Below are 24,070 nucleotides of genomic sequence, written 5' to 3' on the forward strand. Positions count from 1 at the left end.
TTGCGCTGTGACCCTGCCTTTGGTTGTGCTCATGCTGTGGCTGTACTGATACTGTACCCCCCGCTCGCCCTGATCGTGGTCTTGGTCCTGGTTGCGCAGATGCTGTGATCATGCCTTTGGATACCTCCCTATCAATATATGCATGAGACTTTTATCAACACCCACAATATCATCATAGCGTGCATTTGATAATTTCACACCTATCGTTATTGTAATATGACATGCATCTGCCCCCCCCCCTTTCCTTTTTGCCACAAATGTTTTTTATTTGTTATTTATAACATCTATTGCACATCTGTTCGTCCTGGAAGAGGGATCCCTCTCTCTTCCTGAGGTTTCTGAGAGAGTGAGAGTGACAGAAAGAGAGTCTACGCCTGTCATCAGTACTAATGTACTGGGAAACATAATAACTGATTGCATCCAATAAATATGGCTGCTCCTTGATAGTGGTCTTTGTTTGAGCCATAGTTGTGTATAGGGGTTGCAACAGTTGTGTCCAATATAAATATTTACCGAAGTATACTGAAGCCCCGTGGATTCCAAAACTGCAAAACTGAAAACAGCACTCCTTTAAAAAATGTTCATGGCCTACATAGATTGTAAACCTTTAATGTGATTTGAGAAAACAGAGAGATCCAAGCACCATGCAGACTACAGAGGACTTTATTGAAATAAACCGATATCATTGGATGCATCAGACAGCAAAGCCAAAGAAAAAACACCTGATAAGCAACAGCAGCATCCTTTGACACAATCATGTGAATTTAACAACAAGGTTTTGGTGGATTTACATAGTGACTAGATATGTGGATGTGGACAACGAGCAGGAGTCTTGTCAAAATAAAATACAGATTACAGCTGCAAGCAGCAATGAATGGGCCCTCGAACTCCCACGCATGTCGGCGTTCTGGTGAGACTCCGGCTGAAACGGTCATTCAGTTTAGTCAAAGTCAGAAAGTGCATGCAGAGAATTTGGACCCTTGAGTGAGATATTTCACATGGTGTAGTACTTCCTGTGACCACAAGGTGGTGCTGGAGGCCACACAAAAATCATCTTGGTCTACATCGTTTGTGGACCAAACCATGAAAATTTCATGTAAATCCAAGGCTAATTGTTTTAGAAGGCATAGCCTACTTCCTGATGCCAGTAGGTGGCGCAGTGAGTTATTGACATGCTGATGTCTTCAGGCCCACAGCCTGATCTCACCCGAGAAGTTTGGGAGCAATCGATTGATGCACAGTGAAGTTACAACAACTTCCTGTTTGGTCGCGAATACCGCGTCGCCATGGCAACGGCGTTCAAGGAAACCCCATAATCTTCACATGGTGGCATTATCAAGGCCTTGATATAATGGTAATTATGTTATATCTATGTCAATAATAAATTTCCGCTAGAACTGTAATGGTTTGGAATAAGTTCAGTAAAGAAGCAAATAGTGGTTCTGTATACACCCAGAAGTAGCATCATTTCATTCTTATTGAACTGACATATAGTAAAAGAGTCATGGCTTTGTTCTTCAATTTGGGGAATTGCTGGACTTTGAAAAAGACACTATGTAAATTAATAGGAAATATTTAAAAAGAAAAAAAAAAAAAGAAAGAAAAGAATAGAAAAAAGGCCTTGCCTGCCGTTTTATATTAAACTTAATTACCTATGTCATAAATAAATAAATGCACTTATAAAACGGATTTGCCCTAATTACTTGGAGTAATGTTAGAATCATTTAACTTCACAGGCTCTATGAACCCTTTCATAAAATATATAGCCAAACTACAGTAAGATAATGTGATAAAGTAATTTTTCCTCAGACTTTCACAACTCATTTGTTTCTAATCCTTCACTGAAACATATCACTAAACATAGACATAAAAAAGCTGTTTCTGTATGGGCTCCCACAGAGAACTGATGACACACAGACTCAAATAATCATTCTCACACAAAATGTGCAATACATTCATTGCAGAATCACAAAAAAATCATCCCATGTCAACCAAATTCTTTACATAAAAGACACAGAAGCGGCATACGCAGTAAAGACATCTGTGCAGCGGAATGACTGCATTACGATGAGGACAAAAACAAAATGATTAGAGACTGACAAATAAAAAAAGTCAATAGAGGGAGAAGTTGCACATAGAAAATGTAATATTTAGAACCTGCCCTCTTTACTTTTATACACCTTTGGGTTATTTTGTGAAATAATACATTAAATCAGCAAAATATTTACCACTACTTACTAGACTGGATAACCTGGATACCGCTTCAGGTAGAAAGATGCCTGACTGCTAAGATTGTTGTGAAATCATTGTTTATTCCCTTTTTGACATTTTACATTTGCGACATGGAACTCAGAATCTTTGTCCTAACTTTGGTCCTCATCTTGGCATCGGTGTGGACAGCCCCTATTAAGCCTGTTGGTCATTTATTGTGTTCCTGCAAAAGCTCAAAGGTCAGCTGGGTGATGTGCCGCCACGCTTGTTGGATGTGGTATGACTCAGTAGTGCGTGCGCAGATGGCAAGGCGCAGTACAAAGCGGCCTGAGAGCTGGCAAGGCACCAGGTGGATCTCTCTGCTCTTGTTGATCTTTTTCAGCAAGAGCTGGTTTAATTCATTGGAGCCCTGCCAGGCGGGGACAAGGAGATTACCCAAACTTTCCATATTTTTTCAATATGCCATATCACATTCAAAATATAAGGTAATATTTAAACCCCACTGGCCACATCGTAACACACCTGTAGAGTTGCACATGCTTAATAGCCATTGGAATGATAGGTAATGCAATGTGTATGGTAGTATAAAATTCAGTGTATGTCACCTTCTGATACACCATATTCAGTATTAATAAAATAATTTATAGACCTCAGCTTTTCTCTGCTAACAAATGAGGAATTTTGATTTAGGTTGACTTCTGCAGTGGCAGTTGAACCTCCCATTTCAGATCTGTGAGCTCATCCTTAGTGTAATCTATCTACAGTGGATGTGAAATGTGTTTTACAGGCTAATGAAATTCAACACAGGACCACACTGAATTTATCAAGGTCTAAGATGCTGAGTGTTGTTACCTTGAGCCTGAAACAGACCAGTCCCATGATGACCTCAGCGCAGATCTCGAATCTCTTGTCCGCTCGTACAAGACTCTCAAACTCTTTGGCCAGTCCCACTTGCTGTTAAGAGAATTACATAGATTATACTGTGCTATGACTCAAGTACAGTTTGTAAAATGGAACAAAGGATATGAGATGCATGCGGATGAAAGTACTCTTGAACTGTTATAAAGTCCACATGTTTAAATTAGTTTGCAGAAGAATGTCTAATGTTCACTTAAAGGGTTAAAAAAAACTGCATAGTTATAAAATGTAACAGATCATTTCCTATAAAACAAAATTAAACAGTTGCTTGCCTTTAGACATGACCTCTGCAAGAAAACAAGTTGCATGTTAGTGACTCCACTAAAGGCTGTAATTTCTATCATTTTCACTAGATGGCAATGCTGTATCATTACATGCCACAGTGCACTCAACCATAAGGATCACAGGATTTTCCCAACTGATTCACTCTGTACCTTGGTACCAAAACCCAGGAGTGCAAATGTCACCATCTGTAACTATCGATAACCAAATGCATTTGATTTAAAGAGCATGTTGAGTGATATTACACCGCCTGGTTGGAAGCACTGCCTAGGAAATGTACTGGAAAATACAGCCTTATAGAGCCTGAGTAACCTTATGTTCTAGCATATAGACACAGAGTTCTTAATAAGCAAGTGCAGCAGCTTGTCTTGAAGCTTATCAGCAAAGACAGGACTCCATGTATGAGTTCAAACAAATCTGGTGTCTGGATTTGGTAATCATGAAATAGTCTTTATCACAGTCTTTTCTCAAGAAATGTCATTGCATTCCTTTTAAGTTATTTTCAAACGGCACTCCTAATTATCCATTTATGACCAAAGAGCCCACCCAGACACTGAATGAATTGTGAAGTGCTAGATGTACATTGCTGCATCTGATCACAATTATATGGTAAAATTTCAACTACCCTTTTCCTGCCTCTCTAATGAAGCTGAACAGTGTCATAAATGTACAACTGGTTGACCACCACCTTGTTTCCTCATTCCCAGCCAGTAATTCACCATCACTCAGAGGTTTTAACAAGCCAATATATTATAATGACCCCATTTGTCTGTTTGGCTAACTACTGTATATTAGACACGACTCATATTGTGCATGCCTTTGTCATTAAAAAGCTTCATTTTACAACTGTGTTTACTCATGGGAGGATAATTAATTGGCGTTCATAAAGAAAAAGAAGCAAAGTAATATTTTAATAATTTCATTCTGCACTATGAAAGAGGAAATGCACAAGCAGTACATCAAACATACTGCATTTCCACTTGAACACACTGTAGCTGAATCTCATAGAGTCAGACAGACAAACGGCCAAAGCTGTTTTATCTAATCTAAAGGGCGGATGTACAGTAGAGCTGTGTGTCTTGGATTATAGCTGCAGGGATCACTGCTGCTTCTGCCGCTTCATTTCAAATTGAGAATAAACACAAAACAGGCTCATTTGATTGACAGGCCAGACTGGAGGGAGGGAGAGGAATGAAGCATGGAGAAAGAAATAGCTAGGGGGGAAAGGATGGCATGGTTGCTGGTGCTGAGGTCAAAGGAGGAAAAATAGGAAAATATTGCTATAAACAGAAGAAATAGACTAGACATCTATGACTGACAGGATGTGCTGATGGAGGCAAAGATGAGAGCAGTGAGGGGACTTAAGTGTTAAGGAGGATTAGGTGAGGCGAGGTGTTGGAGGGAGGAGGGAGATGACATTTACCTTGAGGACCAGGCATATGGGATGATCAGAAGTGTTTATTTATTTATTCATTTATTTATTTTTTAGGGTTGATTAAGTAAGAGCGAAATTCGCAAAGACTGACTACTTACCAGTACTAGCAATTTGCTATTCTAGTAATTTATTGTCATGTCAGGATTTGGATTAAGTAAATAGCACTACAGGTTTACCACAAGATAGTAAGGCAGTAATTATAATATATATATTAACTCTGTGCTAACTTATGCTTGGCAGTATTTATTTTAATTAAGGTGATTTCTATATGAAAGAAGAATTTTAAAAAGAGCTAAAAGCAGAAATTATTGGAATTTTAACCAGGAACTTAAGGGCAGAGATACATGTTTTATTTGATTTTATTTAACCTATATTTAACCTTGTAAGTCTTGTAAAGATCAACAATCTTTTTTTCCAAGGGATTCATTCACCCTTGTGCTTATGACAGCTTCATCAGGCAGAGACCACTGCTCTACGTTTCAGATATTTTTCAAGGCTATTCAAAGTGAGGAAAGCTGAGCACATGAAAGTTTTCTTTTCATGCTCAGTTAGTTCACTAGAAACAGACCACAAGATTAAATTTTGAGATCTCAGACGAGTCAGATCTCTGTTTATTCAAAGTGTACATGATGTACTCAGTTGGTTGCCTACCTTGCGTATATGAGCCTGCAGGCCATGGAGTCCATAAATACGGAAGACGAACCACATCTTTAGTGAGCGAAACCTTCTTCCCAGTGGGATCTGCCAGTGCTGCAGGAAGAGAGGAGAGTGATTAAAGCTCTACACCTCTGCAACTTTGAGGCTGACTGTAACTGTTTGATTTTCCTTGGAAATTTTGGAAACTGAAATAATAATAATAATTTATCTTACCCTATAATCTGTGACTAGCCCTGTTGAAAGAAGAAAAAACACTTCAGGAAGCAGTCAAAACTATCACTAAAAGTGTGTGCTATTTGTGTAGATTTTTCAAGCTGTCGTATTGTCCATGTGCTAACCAATAAAATATCATGTGAAAACAAATACAAAAGAAAAACAATTTGCATCAATAAAGTTGAATCATACAAGCTCTGACGAAGGACATTATTAACTTCAGAAAATCCATCTATTGTAAAGCTGTTATATTTAGGATTGCCTTCCACTGTCCAAGTGTTGCCGTCATCTTGCCCACCCCCTTTATCTCCCTGATCACAGCACACGTCAGTCCACACAGACCACCGGCTAGAGACAGCTCATCTCTACAGAATGGAGGCTCATGTTAGCTGGTGCTAATAACCACTAATTAGATTGAAGAGTCCAGATTGAATGAGCAAAAGGCTTTTGTGAGGTGCCTCAGTGTGGTGGGAGGTAGCTGTTTGTCTTTCTCTCTGTCTGTTCGCCTTTCAGACAATTATAGTGCAGATCTGAGCCCATCTGCACGCTAGGAACATGCAGACCAGTAAACACAGCAGTAGTGATACATATACGTAGACACTGGATCATATTGTGGGATTTTTCTAATTTGTGTTCAATTAAATATTGATTTTTCAAAATATATATATATATATATTTCAAGACAGAGCAATGTCAGTAATTGGGTGTATTAATTAAATCAGGTAACACATATAGTAAATCATCACAAATTCAGCACTAACATAACTTTTTTGCATTCCGTGAAATTGTAAAACCAAGTCTAACAATCAAAAATGTCCTACATCTCAAGGTCTAAAACTCAGATAAGCCCTCACAAACATAGATGCACAAGAGCTCTCACACACACCTGCCTGGCCATCACAAAGTCACCTTCATGCCTGTGCTTATCTGGTTTTGGCCACACAACACTGCATTTGAAGACGATGCTGCAGTGCTCAAGCAGTTATTGTTGAATTGGAAATGTGTGTATTTTGGCTCAAATGGGTACACTAACCACAGAGTGAACAGTAAACAAGGTCACAGCTGTTCATTGCTGTCAGAGTTGTGCAGAAGACCCCATGTTTATCTGACTTGACCTGTGATCTATGATTCAAATACATTAGGTGAAATGACTCTATACCTGACTCCTGGTTTTCGTGTTTCAGGTAGAGTGGTTCCATCTTGAAGGCTCCGATAATGTCCTGTCTTTTCTTCACCCTGTTTAGGTAGGCAGATTTTTTTTCACACCAATTATTACTGGGCCATTTAACAGAGCCAGAGCAGGGGGGGGGGCTTCTGAGGTTCCAGTCCTGAATGTTTTTTTCAAAACTATATTGTATACTGAAGAAATCTTAGAAGTATCAAAGATTTACTTGGCATTGTTAGGGATCCTTGTTTTGTAGTTGAAGCACCTCAGATTAATATGATATTGATTCAAATGTAGCAGATTCAGTTTGTGAACACTACAAAAAAATAGGTTCCTTTTTAGGAGGCAGCAGTAATCCTCAACATTTGTTGCTTTATGGTTTCAGAAAAATGTAAAAATCACAGATACAAAATAGGACATAGGCTCAACAGAATCTTTTTCCCCCTTAGCAACTATCATGGTGCTCAAAAAACTATGTTAAGAACCAAATGATTTTAATGCAAAAAAGTGTGTGTATAGCTGCCATGAATGAGGGAAAAATAAAATAAGCACAACAGTAATAACAGTAATACATTTGCATGTGCCAGACAACTAAAACAGAAAGATATTTCAATGGCAACAGGTATCATGCCAGGGTGACAGACTGAACCAGAGGTGATGGAAAAAGAGTTTAAGAACCTCTTCCCTTCACAGTATGTCGAGGTTTGAAACACCTCTTTTCACATTGTGTGGAGGGTGTCTCACTTTGTTAGCTACTGACAGAAGGGGCAGATGGGAGGCGTAGTTCTATTTTTACTGTGCAAATAATTGAGGTGTAGATGGATATTAGTTAAAAATGGACTACTCATTGTTACTTTATGGGACCATGAGTCACTCTGAAGTAAATTGGTAAATACTCTGGCACATTACAAAAGAAAGAAGATCTTTGATGCTTTAATAAAAAGCAAAACATTGATTAACTCATATTTTTTAAAGAGGTCTTTGTGTCACATAATACAACTGCCAGAATAAAATTTTAGGCATTGTATGTTCCTGCAAACCACGGATATGTTACATTTGTATGTTTCATATGCAGTGGCATATGGCCTTTCAATTTTTAATTTTATGTTCTGACAGCACTGTGGTTATTGTGGGGCATGTGCGGTTTAAAATGCACAGTTTGGTTGCTATAAACACAGCCGACGTGTCCCAAACTCGTCCTGAAACTCAGCTCATATGCATGTAAACTGGACTGTCACTTTAGAAATGTGGATATGATACCTATAACACATGTATGCAATCATGGTTTGCAGAAACATACAAAGCCAACATTTTATTCTGGTAATCGGGCTGTATATTGACAAACATAACTTACCACATTGCAGAGCAGTCGAAGTTGACTAAAAGCCATTTGTGTGGGTTGAAGTTGAAAGAGTCTGCAAACTTTTTTAGAAACAGGGGAAAAATATATCATTCAGCCACATTGTCTCTCTGCTATGAAATGACAAAAGTGAACATGATTTCTTTTAACAACGGTGGCTATCAAAGAGGTATACATAGTAAGTACTGCTGTATTTTTGAGAAGCTGTACGAAGTTGCCTAAAGGGAATGTGACGATCCTGTTTAGAGAGTCGGGTCCAGTGTGCCACGTGGAACCTACTGCATGATGAGGAACACCTGGCCATTGCTCCTGATTGTTTAACCCGTGCTGCTAATGGTCCCATTGTTACTTCTACCTCGCCGTCAGAGAGCCTCACCGCCCTGCACCCTGTTTTCCTGTTACTTTCTTTGCTCCTACAACACGCACCACACATTATCACAGCAGCCACTCACCTGCGGACACCACTGACACACGTCCACACCCCATTACCTGCTCCTTCAGTTATATTAATAAATATTGGTTCGGTTTTGCTTCACTCCTGAGCGCATCTCTTTTATTTGTTTGTAAATGTAATTGTTAAAAAAAAGTTCTAATATTTCTTATAACATTAGCACAATTTGAGAAATGGCACTATAATATGTTTTCATTTGCCATTACTGACGCAGAGACAACCTTTTCACCAACAGTATCATCTGGACTTAAGCAGGCGCAGTTTATTTGAAATGCAAAAGAGGGAAACGCAGTCAACGTCTCGCAGAGCGCAGGGAGAATAACCCTTTCCTGGCAGTGTTCTCTCTAAGAGAGACGAACCTTTCCTAATCTGTTTTCATCTGCTTGTTGGCTATCTTTTGTAATATCCTTTTCTCTATCTTCTCAAATGCAATAACACAGCGTAGAAAGACAATGTGAGACAGATTCGTGGTTGACAGTTGCCATGCTGACTGATTCAAAGGGGGCTGGTTTCCTGCTCGCCTATTACTCATATCCTAGCAACCAACCCTCTGGCAAGGCTGCACTCTCTTCCTAAAATACTGGATGCCTTCTTCATTTCATCACCCAATAATTTCCATTGAACTTGTGATGCATCACAGTTATAGCTATACAATAATCACTGCATAAAGATAACTGCATGTGGTTTTAATAAGTTTGTGAAAAAATACAAGAAAATGTAAAGCTGCAAAATAATGACAGGAAAATATATTACTGTACATATTCAAAGGCTAATTTTAATGTTAACTATCAGTATGAGAAAATATGAAACAACAGTTGGTCCATTTATAGTCAAGTCAGTTTTCTCTGTCTCCCCACCAACATTGTTTGAACTTGTGTGTCTAATAAACAGTGATATATAAAGGTCTAATGCTGCCTCAGGAAATTACTCTGTCCTTATCTCTGCGTCTCTGCACAGCTCAGGGAGCAACAGCTGCCTCGGCAGCCTCAAAAGGCAGATTGATGCTCCTGCGCTAATGCCGATTGTTTGGCCTATTACTCACTCATGCATGCTTCCTCCTTGACATTAACATTATGCCAGTTTCAAACAGAAATAAAGCAGCTGGGTAAACTCAGTATGCCGTTATTGTTTCCTTTCATAGATGCAATGAGAGATATTTTACAACCAACTGAGCAGAAATCAGTTGTCTTGTTATTCAGCAGCAATGTGTTGTCATACAGATGGATGCACAGTTCAGGTTTCTGACCACACTTATATTAAATTCTTATGAAACACATTTGGATTATCAAGGTTAAAATCCTATCATGTCAAAACTTGGTTACCAAGTCACTGTAACTTAATGTGTTATGGTGTTTGTGCACTACATGAACTACATGAACATGAATGCTTGCATATTTTTACACACCTCAACGCCATTCAACAGAGGCCTAAATTCAGGGCAGATGAATGCACTCCCGGCATATGCTGCATCAATGTGCATCCACATATTTTCCTCATTACCTAAAAGTGACAAGAAACAGAGAGGTTATTAACATCTGTAAAATGTTTACTTTTGTGAATCAATATTGAAGTACAAAGCTATAACGCTGAAATAAGTTGCTTTAGCTGGGTGTAACTGAAGATAATTTATTTTGAATATTTGTAGAAGTGACTGAATACATCAATTTTTGTTTCTCAATCATAATTACACAGAATTATGTTTAAATATATCCATTCCACATAATCATGGAGGTCATGTTGGTGTGATTTCAAGAAACTTGGTGGAAGGCTATATCATGGAAAAGGAGGAACCCATCCAATTTTGGAGTGGATCCTAATCATAGGGTAAATACATAAATTATTTTTCACTTTGGTTAATATTGCACAAAAGGGCATTTCAGTTTAAACACAGATTATGTACCTTAACAATATGATTTAAGGATTGACATTTGCCTCGTGTTTTTTTCTTTCCTCACTGTCGGCCATGCTCATTAAAATCGGGGCATGGCTGATATATATCACTGTGATTACCTTACAGACATCAAATAAACGTGCATTTGGGGGAGTCAGATGACAGTGATAATAGATCTAGACATTCTAGAAAAGTTACCATTTGAATGATTTGGGAGACCCAAACGATTTAGAGTTTACCATTGTAAAACCAAAAAACACAAAAAAAGAAGGAAAATGAGTGTGTGCTGATCCAACAATTGACTCACATATGGGCCCAAGCTCAGTGATGCGATCAAAAGCACATGATGGCGTGGTGCCGAGAGTGGCACAGAACTGAAATAAACAAATACACAAATAGTTAACACCCTAAAGTGTTTCATTTTCTATTTGCACTGTCACAACAACGAGTTCCTGGTTCATAATAATTTTGTATAAGAAAATAAAATAAATTGCATTGCAGCTAACAAACTGTTTTGATTTAAGCACATTTATAGTTTGTTATTTAAATGTAGAGCTAGATACACAGATAAATTAAAGCTGTTGGATGATTGTAGCCTCTCTAATATTGTTCACTGATAGTGATCTGTAGGTCCAGCTGAGACAGGGATTATTGTCCTTAACCAGACAGATATACATTAGGTCCAACACAAATAATATCATCCTTTAGCAGAAGCCTCAGGGTGCATCAGACACATTATATCATCAATGCTTTCAATTCAGCAAGCAGTTGTGAGGATAGTTGCAAGATTTACATGTGTAGCATGTAATCCAATAACAGATGCATGTAACTCAATGGAAAATTGAATCTAATGTTGGAGATGTATGTATGTATGTAGCTCTGTGATAGTTTTGTGGATGGAACTTCATTTTTGTCTTTTCTTACATAGAAGGGGATGAGTCCAGCTGCTTTGTCTTCCTCCAGCATCTTCTTCAGCATGGCCCCCCCAACAGCATAGCTGTTGTCTGTGGGAACCTTCTTTATCATCGTGCCGGCAATCAGAGACGCACGCTCCACCGAGCAGTGAGCCTTAGGAGGAAAGATGTACAACATTTGTGAGAAATGTAAGCCAGTCATTAGATCACAGGGTTATATCGCAACAGTTTATATGGTGAATTATATGTTACAGTTCGTTCGCTAGGATTTGATAGTGTTCATGTCAAACTTTATACAACCTTAAACCATAAAATGGCATAAAAGTAAAACACACTTGCACACACACAGACAGACACACACACACACACACACACACAACCACTCCAATTATGGGAAGGACTTTAACTCAGCTAATCAAAGTGACACTTTTATCAAAATTACTGCGGTAATACTGGGAAAAAAAGGACTACAAATTATATCTTCGTACTCCTCCTTGTGACTGTTGAATTTCTTTTGTACCATGTCCTCAGAGCTTCTATTATATTTTTTTAACATCTACATATAGTTTACTAATCAAAAAGAAATACATTCATATACTTTAGAAATGTACCAGCCAGTATTAAAAGGGTGTTCTTCAGTAGGAAAACAACAAACTGCTCTCTCTATAAAGGTCCATGTGGCCCTCAGGCGACTCCCTAACCCAATCACACAGTCAGCCTGGTATTAAACCTGATCAGAGCGAGCTACGAGCTGCCTGGCTGACCCTCTGTCTCACTAAATCACTGAAAAACTCCCTGTTACTGAGGTAACCTTCAGGGATCTGGGTTCACATGGATAACTTGTTGTGCGACACTTTAAACTGAACTTTATATAAACCTTGCCAATTCATGCAGTAAAAAAAGACATTCATCTATGCATTTTAAAACCACATGATGTACTTACAGCTGAAAATTGAAAATAACAAAATGTTAGAAATCTGGATAAAATTAATGGTACCAGAGTTAACATAGCCTTTATATTAAATGGGTAAAAAATACGATTTGAAACTGATTTTTGTGTTTACCTGCTCAGAGGTGTATGCCACCAGTTTGGAGAGGATTTCAGCCTCTGATTTTTCTGGGTTGAGAGCTTGACCCCTGCGGACTGCTTTACAGCGGGCAGCGAGCATGGACATCAGGGTCGCTTCGCTGGCTGTACCCTGTTGGAGAATTAAAGGGAACTTGTAAAGTGATTCTTCTTTACTCTTGCAAATATATAAATCATACTTGATTTTTACCTATGCAAAAGCAAAAATCAAAGATAGGTCGCATTTCAAAGAGCAAGCAGCCTTGATTTCTTTACATCGGCTTAGTGGTCTGCGCTGCCAGGGGGAATAACAAATGCAGAGGGACGTGTGGACTAGCTCAACTGAACCAAATAGAAGGACAATTTGAAACTGTCAAAATAAGCAGACAGTAAGCTTCTAAACTACCCTTTCTAACAAAGTATACCAAGTACTAATTTGAGATATAATAATGAGCATGTTTAGCCTCTGAACCTAGGAGCCTTTATAAAAGTTCACCAGCTGTCATTTGTCCTCCTACCATTTTATGAGTTGTTGCAAATGTTCCCAAAGACAAACTTCACAATAACTCTAAAGGGTAAGAAGTAATGATCCAATGCTAAATATGACGCATGCATCAAGACCATGTCCAGTCAAATTAAAACTTAAATAATCAAACGATAATTTGCTGGATGTCCTGTTGTAATTCTGAGGATTTCCTGTTGAAGACCCATTACCCTTATTCCACACTCATGCTGGCTTGGGCTGTTTTTTAATAAGTTTTTTTTCTTTTAAAATGTATCTAAAAATATATTAATCCAACTCATTAGCAATTATTAGCCAGCACAACAGACCAGCCTTTCTCCTGAAAGCCTGAAGTGCAGCATACAAGCTTTAAGTAAAGGACACTGAAGTTAGCTTATGATTCGCAGCTTCCAAAACAGCAGTTAAGGGGAGATTTAAAGGGAACGTAATTTGCAATGCTGAACAACCAGTTCTCAGCTTTTTGCTCCTCCTTCTGTGGTGAAAGAATGTTTGACGGTTTAATTAAAACCTCAATATCACCTGAAACCGACTTTGAAATCTGTGAAATCTTCTTCTACTTGAAGAGGGTGCACTGCTCTTCAGGCTTTGGGGAGAAAGGCTGGTCTATTGTGCTGACTCTCTGTAACGTTACATAATGGAACACAACTCAAAACGAGGGAATTAATCCATCAAAAATAGAGAATAAATAGACCCAAACAAGGGAGTAAATTAACCAAAATGAGGTAATGAATTAATCAAAATGAGAGTAGAAAATGCATCTTGAAGCCACACAATAGTATCTTGTGCACTTGATTTAGTAAAATGTGGCCTCTATTGTATGTACTCTATTTGTATTTTTGTCTCAATGGCACCTTCCACGCTTCATACAAAAATTTATGAACATTTATTCAGAATTTGGTGCCGTTGGATATTCTCTTGGATATGACACTGTGACACCTCCACATTCTTAAAAGAGAAGAAAGTTACTGTATTAAGAAATTGTGTCATGAGTCATCATCCCGCCAGCCTGATATAATGAGAATTGTTTGAGGCAACATAATGAAGCAAAGTGTCTGAGGTATCTGAAGGCATTACCACCAGGAAGTCAATAAAATACATGCAAGTTATTCAATCAATAGGCTCAAATCACTCACCAGACCAGAATGCCATTAAGTTGTTTGTGTCAAAACAAATGCCAAGTAAAATTAAGCCTTTTTTTTTTTAGAGATTAGGGACTCACATAATGGATGAATCAATCAACCTATCCTTTAAATCATTGCTGTTTAAAGGGCACAAGCTCGAAGGAACTTAACCAAATAAAAGCACCATCTGAAACCAACTGCCAAAACAAGAAAACATTCAGCTTCAAACCCTACCCAAGTGTACAACCTGGCCTTACCCTGCGTGCAATGCACACAAAGCAGTAACCCGGGATGTACCCTGTAGCCTTTATGAAAATTCATCATCTCTCATTCATCTCTCTACCCACCACTGGTATGTGGCTGTCCCTGCATGTTCCTGTTACGTTTTTAATATAAGCAGGATTTTTGGCACAATAAGCCTCAAACGTGTTACAAATGTTTCCAAAGACAAACTGCATGATTGCTCTTAATGAGTACAAGTGATGATCCACTGTTAAAGATGATGCATGTATTAAAAGTCCAGTGTGTAAGATTTAAGGGGATTTGCAGATTGCTAATGATCCCGATTTAAGGTCAGTAGTTCAGGAGGCTTTTATTGGGAGCCAAATTATCTGCAGAGGTCACCTTATCTTTGGAGGTCAGGTGATTAAATCCGATAAAAACACTGAATAAATCAGTTTCAAGTTTAAAGTATTTTTCCCATCACAGAGGGGCTTCTAACTGCCGTGACCACGGGAAACACGACTGGCCCTATCTAGAACCAGAGTTTGGTTTGTCCATCCAGGCTACTGTAGAAACATGACGGTACAACATAGCAGACTTTATAGACCAGGACCCACTCCTTAGGTAGATAAAAAATGGCTCACTCTAAGGTAATGAAAACATAGCAATTTATATTTTCAGTTGATTATATACCAAAGAAAACATACTTATTATATAAAATTCAATTTCTGTAATATATCCCCCTACATCCCACACACTGGACCTTAAAGAGAAAAACTGAAAATCTTTGTCTTTAACACTTTTATGCAAATGGAAAAATAGATTGCACACAATTTTTTTTTTCGTGTGTGCGTGTGTGTGTGTGTGTGTGTGTGTGCATGGGGGGTGGGGGGTTATTTATTTTAATCATAGAGAAACTGTCTTTTCTGCTACCAAAGTCCAATGAGTCACACTGGGTTAAAAAGGAAAATCTAAGGTCACCAGAGTGTCTTTTTGAAACCATTTCATTCCCCCTTTGTGTTGGTATAAGCTTTATATTAATAGGCTAGCAAATTCGCTGTCACAACACTAATTAGCCCTGCTGCAGCGAGAAGAGCCCCATCCGTTGCCATAGTGAGCCGGTAAGCTGCACTCTAAAAGGATAGTGGCGAGACAGAAACAAAAACAGGATGAACTAGATGAGCACACACACATAAGCACACCCTCACACTCAGGTGGTGACAATAGAAAAGGCATGAAATGATCGGTCATCAGAGTGCGGTCTCATGCTCCACTACTCACCATCCCACTTACACTTTTACACACACACACACAGATAGCATCCTCTGCTGCTCTGACTGCGTTTCTGTCAATATAACACTAAACTAATGCTTAGCCTTTGCCACACGGAACAATCACAGCCCTGTCATCTCTGTCTGCCTGTGGGTGACTTATTAAAAGGCAATTTCCTGACAATTTTCTGCTTTTGTGAACCAGGGAGGGAAAAAGATGACAAATCAATGGTACACAAATTGCTGATGAATATGGTCTCAGGGGCATTCAGTTGTGAGTCATCCTTCCTATACGCCTATAAAATTTGAGCAGCTGACAAGGTTTCACACGTTTCAGAACCACAGAAGTGTATAAATGTGGGCAGAAGTTGGTTTCATTCCTTGGACTGCATGATACAAAGACTCAGAAGATATTCACCTGGATGACACCTCCTCCGTGGCCATCGGTTCCGGCTAAAAAATGCTCAGGCAGTTTCAGCATCTTCCCCAGCCAGTCTAACATCACTGTCTCCAACTCTGTACAGACTGGACTGGCAGCCTGAAAACACACACCCAAATTACGGATGGAAATCCAAAATGTTTTGTGTTCTCATATAAATATGAAATGAAAAGATATAGAGACAGAGCGAGTGTTACCCATGAGAATCCAATACAGCCAATGGCTCCACATAACATGTCGGCCAGCATGGCAGGGTAAGAGCTGGCAGCTGCAAAGTAGGCAAAAAAGTATGGGCTGTGCCAGTGGGTGACCTGAAAGACGGTAAAACATACAATACTTTATTAAAAACAAATAATTTAAAAACAAGACCAACCTCTGTGCATCACTGGGACCAAGAGGTTGCCAAATTTATTGTTTACTATACTGCATTTTAATAATACAGATACTACCATATACAAAATACTGCTGCTGAATTCTCAGATTGTGTTTTTTTCAAGTGTGATTTATCTGTTAGGAAGAGCATGCCCCAAGAATGAAGTTCAACATCATCCTGTTTTGTTTGAAAGCCAATGGGATTTTTCCATTGGATTCTGGATTATTGCAGAAAATAAACTCTGTGGCAAACAAAAGTTTGTGATATTTACATGTTTAGTTCAGCAAGATGATATCCACAAATAAACAACTTTTTTTTTTTTTATCATACTATGGTCGCATGACATAGCATCCCCATCACAACGACGCTGTAAAGCTATGTTCTATGTGATGACATTCTGTAGTCTCATTTAGCTACTTCTTAGAAACCACCTTGTTATGAGATATAAAAGTTTCATGTCTCTTCTGTTTATATTAACCACAGACCTTACTTAAAGCATCTAAAAAAAAACCCAAAACATTCAAAAAACCCGATGACTTCCAAACGACGGAAGCGTAAATACAAAACTGCTAACTCACCCTCTGGGTTATAGGACTCACTCCTGCACCACACTTTACTGGTGTAAAAGACATTTCCCTTGTGGAATCATGTGCATTAATTTAAAGAATGTATTAAGTCATCTGATTAGAAGACACAGCAGTGTCTCCCTGACTAAAAATAAATAGACATCAGTGTTAGCTTGTTCAGTCCAAATGTTCAATTTACTTTAGCAATTATGCTTTGCAACCAATAAATCCCGTGAATAATGAAATTTATTTTTAAGCATTTCATTGTTCATTTGTGAAGATAATCTTGCTGAAAAAAAACTGTAAGTATCATAAACTTTTGTATGCCACAGAGCTTATTTTCCTCGAAAAACTGAAAATCCAATAGAAAAATCCTATTGGCCTTTTGTCGAGGGAATTGGGGGATTAATTATTTGAGGAAATAACAACTTTATCCCTGCACCACTCTTTTACTTTCCAAAATGAGCTTAAAGACTAATCTGAATTACACCATTAGAAGAGCCTTGGAGTATCTACATCACCATGGTGTGCATCAACAACTAAAGTTTGAACTCACCCCAGGCATTATGACCCTCTCCACATCTTTAATAATTTCATCATAACTGTCTGGCTCCAGTGGCGCCTCAGTGGGGATCAAAGAACGGAGATACCCCGGTTCAACATCTGGGTAGACTGATCGCTTTTCAACATTTTCCAGGTAGTCAGCCACATAGTCGACCATCTCCTTGCCTCTGCGCCGAAACTCTGCTGCATCCATGGCACCACTGGAATACAGCATAGAAACACTTTATTTCTCAAGCACTGTTACCAACACAGTGTCAAAGTTAACCACTTATCTCAACGCAAGGAATGACTCGATCATTGTGGGATTAAAAAGCTTTGTGATGCCAAATGCGTACCTTGAATGAACTGTTGTGGAAATAAAGTCAACACTTACTTGCACTGAAATGTGAATTCTGACAACCAAATTAATACAGACATTTCCAGCTAAATTCAAAACACTTTCAAAACACGGACAGTTTCTGTTAAAGCTGTTTACTACATTGTAGAAAAATGTATAAAGTCACTCTTAAATTGTTAAAACATATTTTCATATAGACCTGACATTTACAACTAGTACACACCAGAACACATTTTTTCTCTAGTTTTAAAATAAAAGCCAATCGTGAACATTAATCACAAAGTAGTAAACACAGAGTGTTCTATCCCTCTTTTTGTATGATGTGTTTTTAAATGGAGAGTGCCGTTAGTTAGATGTAACATTTTTTTATCTGTACCTCTGTCTGAGCTATAACACCTGTTGCCAGATGTTTTATGTTGATTTGCCTCCCAAGTGACTGCTGATGACATTTAGCTATCTAGCTAATTCTGGGACTGTCAGTGGCTGTCCTGTTAAATAAACTAAATAAATAAATGTGTTCAGAGCTTGAGCCATCCCTTTTTTTCATCCTTGCCTTTTTCTAGTATAAACCAAATATATTTTTAAAACATTTTACTCAGACTGTGATATAATAAGCAACACAGAAAAAACGCTAAACATCACAAATGTATCGTGCAAGTGGATATTCGGGAATGGCACGATATGAGCTGATACCGTGATAATACTGAAGCCATCTGTTTTTATAATGTTTAATATGTGCCAAATGATTTTGGACAAATTCATCCAGTGAGCGATTAACACTAAGCTTACATTGTTGACAACCTCAATACAAGAACAAAAAAAAAAACTAAAACATTTGTGGGGTGGATATTTTCAAATATTAGATATAACATTTAATCTGGCTTTTTTTTTTTTTTTTTTTTTTTTTTTTTTTACATTGGAGACAAGTGCCTCATGTAATCCCTATATTCACTGTGGGGACACATTATCAACGGTTGATTACATCTTAACATTAGAGCAATATACACTGCCAGTGTTCTTTTTAGCAAAGTAATAAGTAATTTGATGTTTTCATTTATAGAACAGCAGCAGTGCAGCCACACACAGCCTAAGCCACACTCCTTGACAGTTTGTATAATCTTGCACAATTGTATGAACCCTTGACCCTCTTAACAACACATAAAGCCAGTCTGATCGTAGCCTAGTTTTCTTTCATTTTATGGACAGACATGAACAGAAGTGCTTGGTAGCAAAAAACATTTCCACATCTATCTATGATTCTGTGAATCATGATGCAATGTGCCAAAGGACAGCCTCATAAAACAAATAAAAGCCAGCCTCGTCACAATCTCCTCAGTGCACTGACATACATTAATGAACAAAGGAAAGTTCAGCAGCCTGACCTTATGAGCCTGTGTTAACCAGGAACATGCCATGCATTGGCAAATACAACTGTTGCAGTCCTACATCAATACATCAACTATAATCTAGCAAAAAGCTTTAAACATATTCCTATACAAATAACTGACAGTGTCAATTCAAATGGCACAACATAGGAACATTGTCCCTTTTCCAACACTAGTGCCTTGTCATTCAACAAGTGTTTGACCCTGCATGTCTCTTTCCCTCGTTGATAAGCAGAGCCCTTATCCTTTGCCTTATCTCAAATAGGATTAGACATGTTTGCATGTATTCGCGCACGCCAGTTGTGTGGCTGTATGTGTGTGTGCCCATACTTACATTTTCAAGTGAGAGCTTCAGATGCTGGATTTTCTCCTCTTTGTTAGCGTCCACAAACAGACGGGCAGACGGCCAGGCATGTGGTGGTGAGTGTGTTTGTGTGTGTAAGCAAAGAGACATTTGCTCCTTTTATCTTGCCACTAACCACCCCCACCCCACCAACCCCACTAGGCCAGCCAATGGGAACAGGGCTCACGGCCGATACAAGTGTTGATTGATTTACAAGGAGTTCCTGAAGCTATGCATCTGTACACATTTATTCATAAATGTGCATGACACTTGCAGTACATGTACAATGATAGAAATATATAGCATTAAGAACTCACTAGTAGAACCACCAATAATACATTAAATATAATACTGGGGTATTGGCTTTGTGAAATCTGGCTAAATAACAAAACATAATTAAAATGTCTCATAATGAAGCCAGATTAAAGAATAATGTTAATTTGGGGTTTAGTCAAAAAGTTTTCCAAATTGCACAATGCATGGACAGATGCTGGGCAAGATCATTTTTGACAATAGCCCAGTGATGGCAGTTTTGGCTGCTGGAAGTGAGGCAGTTTATTTGGCCTGATTCTGGGGTGTCATTGATGGAAAGTTTCAGAGAACCAAATGCAGCCCAACTTATTGCCTCCAGCATGACAAGATTAGGCTGATGCTGGACCAGGTCCTCCCCCATATGAAGGGAGCAAAGAAGGAAGTCAGGTCATGTATAAGGGGAGGCTGTTGGGGTGGATGGATGGGCCAAACAAACACAGGACTTCGGCCCAAGAGATCGGGGTTCAAGTCCAGTGTTGCTACCTGATATGTTCTGGAAACTCAGTTTGTTCTTAGATTTGCAAAAATGGTTGGGCGTAAAGTCGGGACAGCCTAAACTCAGGGGATAGGACCTGAACAGATCAGGTTTCTAGCACTGCCAAAGCAGTGACATCCAGTGTGAATGCAAAAGTCAATGTGGAGTCACATACATAGTCACATACATAGTCACGTACATACATAGCGTCATACTGTCAAGTTACAAATGCCCAAACACAATTCTTTTGCTAAGCAGGCTGGAGCGCTAATTTATAAAATATTATAGATTGGTGCAGGGGTGACTTTTTTTGGGATGACTAACCCCTAACCCCTAACCCTAACCTAACCCTAACCCAGCCAAGAAGTGAGAATTTTCAATAGTATTTACTGGATTTTTGATCAATGCAGTATGAAAATCTGTGGTAAACAAAAGGATATGCCATTTACCCATTTTTTTCAACAAGATAACCTTCACAGATAAACACCACTTTCATTGTTTTAAGAAGCGCAGATGCAATTGCAAAGGCAAAAAGCTAACATTAGGTTATTAATTACAACACAGTCAAATGACTTCAACCTCACCACCATAACGAAGCAGTGTTTGGCATCATGACATTTCTCTCTCAGTTAGCCACTTGTTAGCAATGAACATTTTTAAAAACATGTAAACGCTTCAAAATTCATGAGTGGGTTATTTACTGATGCATTTTATGTCAGAACAAAGCATGAAAGCGTCTTAAGGTTATGATAACCACAGACCTAATTTTTTTTTAGGCATCTAACCAAGAACTTAAAATGCAAAAATGCCAACTAACTTCTGGATTTTAGGATCGATTTTTGCACCACTTTCTCTCATCTGTTGTATGTGGATACATTGAAATTTTCAAACAGCAGTGCTCAGCGACAGTTTTGTGCATTAAGATGATTTCACTCATGGATAATCATTTGAGTAATCGGTTAGACATTATCTGAAACAGTAGACAAAGAAAGGCTTTGTTGTCTTAGAGGCGTGTTTTGTTTTTAAAGGAATCAATATTATTTGAACTTATATGAATGTTCTGCTGTGTGGAGAAAAAAACACATTTAATAACATACACAAACTACACAGTAGGCAGAGGCCAAGAAAGATCGTCTGGGATTGTGAGCATCAGTTATCTGTCTTACGGGACCTTTATGAAAGCCCCATCACTATCAAAACTGTCAGCTACTGTACATTCAGACACACCTATAACATATGAGAGGTGTACTGGTAATGTGGTATGAAATGTGACATAGGACAGGATTACTCTGTCAGCTGAGAGGATTTGACATGTCTACGTTCGCCAAGCCATCGACATGGTTGGGTGACACATCACCACGACATCACCTGTGTTAACTCAATGATGATCAAAACTCAATGATCTTTTCACAAGAAGCTGGCAAACATTGTCACGTCATTTCTCCTCTCAGTTAGCAAAGTAATTTACTTTAATGTCAGTTTTCTTGACCCTAAACTGGTACCTTGGCAAGAGGAGACAATGTGTACTTGGGTCAGCTGTTGAAGACAGTCATTTTTTTAGCAAGATCATTATCCAAAAATTGTGTGTCTCTGCAGAGGCTTTGTCAAAACAAAGAAAATTGTGCTAGATACAGATTTTTGACACAAGCCCTGCATTACAAAAACACGCAGCCTCCATCACAATTGGGTTTAAAGGAAGATGAAGACAGATGAAGAAGGCAGTGACCAATGCATTATTGGAAATGTACAATCCAGCAATTTTTTGGGCTTCATCTCAGTTCTAGGGACTAAAGCGTGGGTTGTTTGAGCCTCTGCTGTATTGATTTTTAACCATTCTTTTTCAAAATCTGTCTTTGAGTCCAGAGTACCCATTTTCAGTCTTTATATGTTAATTCTGTGTGTGTGTGTGTGTGTGTGTGTGTGTGTGTTGTGTGCAAGGTACAAGGTAGATTTATTGTTATTTTTCTTAAATGTGGTTTAAGAAGAAATTAAATTGAAGTTGATCCTAAATCTTGCTTCATCTTTTTGGCGTCGAAGGAGGAGTTGAGGAGTCTCACAGCCTGCTGCTCTGTAGTCTGGTGGTTCGGCAGCGGATACTTCTGTATCTTTTTCCAGATGGCAGCACGGTGAACAGACTGTAGCTGTCTTTCAGTATCCTTTGGGCTCTGTGCAGACACCTCACGTCACCGAGGTCACTGATGCTCTGTAGATGGGAACCAGTGATGTTCTGGGTAGTTTTAATCATCCGCTGTAGAGCCTTCTTGTCATGGGCCATGCACAAACCATGCCAGTTTGTGATGATTGTATGTGTGTGTGTGTGTGTGTGTGTGTGTGTGTGTGCGTGTGTTTGAGAGAGAGCGTACACATGACACAAATGATCGGATCAAACTAAATAACAGGGGTTCACATAATACAATAAATAACAGAATTAGAAAATAAAAATAAAAAACAAACAAAAACTTATTGCAATAAAAGCAAAGCGTAAAGGAAACAACACAGTCAGCCTGATCTGATTTGATGGCAGGCTGTTATGCACAAAAAAGAAAAAGATGTCTTTAAAATGTACTTGAAACACAGACATGAGATATGGTTTTTGTGTTATCCTATCACAACATGACTAATTCTGCAGGCGTTATGGGTTTGATCTGTTTAAGGTGGCCAGCCAACAAAGAGTCGAAAGAAAATCTCAGGGACAACCATATACGGACAGAAACACTCTAAATACTCATATGCTGATGAACATGACAGAACACAGAATACAATTCAACAGCTTATATTTAGTCCATTGGAGCTATAACAATACAAATACCAACAAGATTCAAAATAATGCAGCCCACCCCAGAAACACTACAAACTAGAAAGTGACTAGTTAAGTTACTGAACACTGCAAAAGCATCAGAGCTGTTAATCTTTTGACCACAACAAACCTTTAAGCCCTCAAACCTCACTACTTTTGCATGACTGATAATCCAAAGGGTGTGACACAGCAGAAAAGAGGTAGGGTCAAAGGGTCAGTTCTCAGAAGGATCAATGCAGTGTTCTTTCAGTGGGAGCCCCACATTAAACTGATTTCCTTTGCATCAGCATTTTTCTGTCACATTATGAATCATTTGCAGGATTTATTGGTGCATTGTTACTTGTTACTAACTTTTATCAGCCCTTCAACTTGTTGTGATATTGCACCATCTAGTGGAAAAGTGTTACACTTTTGGTGGGCTTTAATTTAACATTACAGTTGGTGTTTTTTTATATGTACAAATGCTAACATCCTTTTGTTAAGTCTGTAGTGACATTTACAAAACTCTTAACACAATTAGCACAACTGCCTGTTATGGAAAACACCATCAGCATAATTTATGTGTTTTTACAGAATATGCAGTCAATTAAAACATTTCTAAATTGCTTAAATTTACTTTAAATACAAGCATACCTCATTACAAAATTACGGATCTTTCAAGTTTTACTTATAAATGTTTGCACCTGGCCTTCAAGAGATGACAGCCTAATGTTCAAAATGCTAAATATAGCATTAAGTCTCTATTTCTACAACAACAGCAGCTAAAAAGCTAGACTGAA

General features: G+C 38.5%; 1 protein-coding gene across 1 annotated transcript; it reads right to left on the reverse strand.

Moving 5' to 3' along the window:
* Positions 1-1,626: 1,626 nt before the first annotated feature.
* On the reverse strand, positions 1,627-19,754 carry ddc (dopa decarboxylase). The gene is made up of 14 exons (XM_042490306.1): positions 19,699-19,754; positions 17,635-17,842; positions 16,337-16,450; positions 16,119-16,238; positions 12,562-12,696; positions 11,508-11,651; positions 10,891-10,957; positions 10,098-10,192; positions 8,236-8,303; positions 6,876-6,952; positions 5,717-5,736; positions 5,498-5,596; positions 3,064-3,165; positions 1,627-2,620 (listed from the first exon to the last, which is right to left on the reverse strand). Exons 2-14 carry the CDS (start codon positions 17,833-17,835, stop codon positions 2,420-2,422), a joined length of 1,443 nt encoding a protein of 480 aa, XP_042346240.1. The 5' UTR covers positions 17,836-17,842; positions 19,699-19,754; the 3' UTR covers positions 1,627-2,419.
* Positions 19,755-24,070: the final 4,316 nt, after the last annotated feature.

The sequence above is a fragment of the Plectropomus leopardus genome, chromosome 7 (assembly GCF_008729295.1).
Source record: "Plectropomus leopardus isolate mb chromosome 7, YSFRI_Pleo_2.0, whole genome shotgun sequence".
Lineage (NCBI taxonomy): Eukaryota > Metazoa > Chordata > Actinopteri > Perciformes > Serranidae > Plectropomus > Plectropomus leopardus.

Excerpts from the sequence above, each read along its gene's own strand:
- ddc (XM_042490306.1), bottom strand. The coding sequence starts at position 17,835 with ATGGATGCAGCAGAGTTTCGGCGCAGAGGCAAGGAGATGGTCGACTAT. Across the intron at positions 16,451-17,634 it reads AGAGGGTCATAATGCCTGGG|GTCACCCACTGGCACAGCCC; the intron begins GTGAGTTCAAAC and ends ACCGTCTTTCAG. Across the intron at positions 3,166-5,497 it reads TGCAGGCTCATATACGCAAG|CAAGTGGGACTGGCCAAAGA; the intron begins GTAGGCAACCAA and ends TTCTCTTAACAG.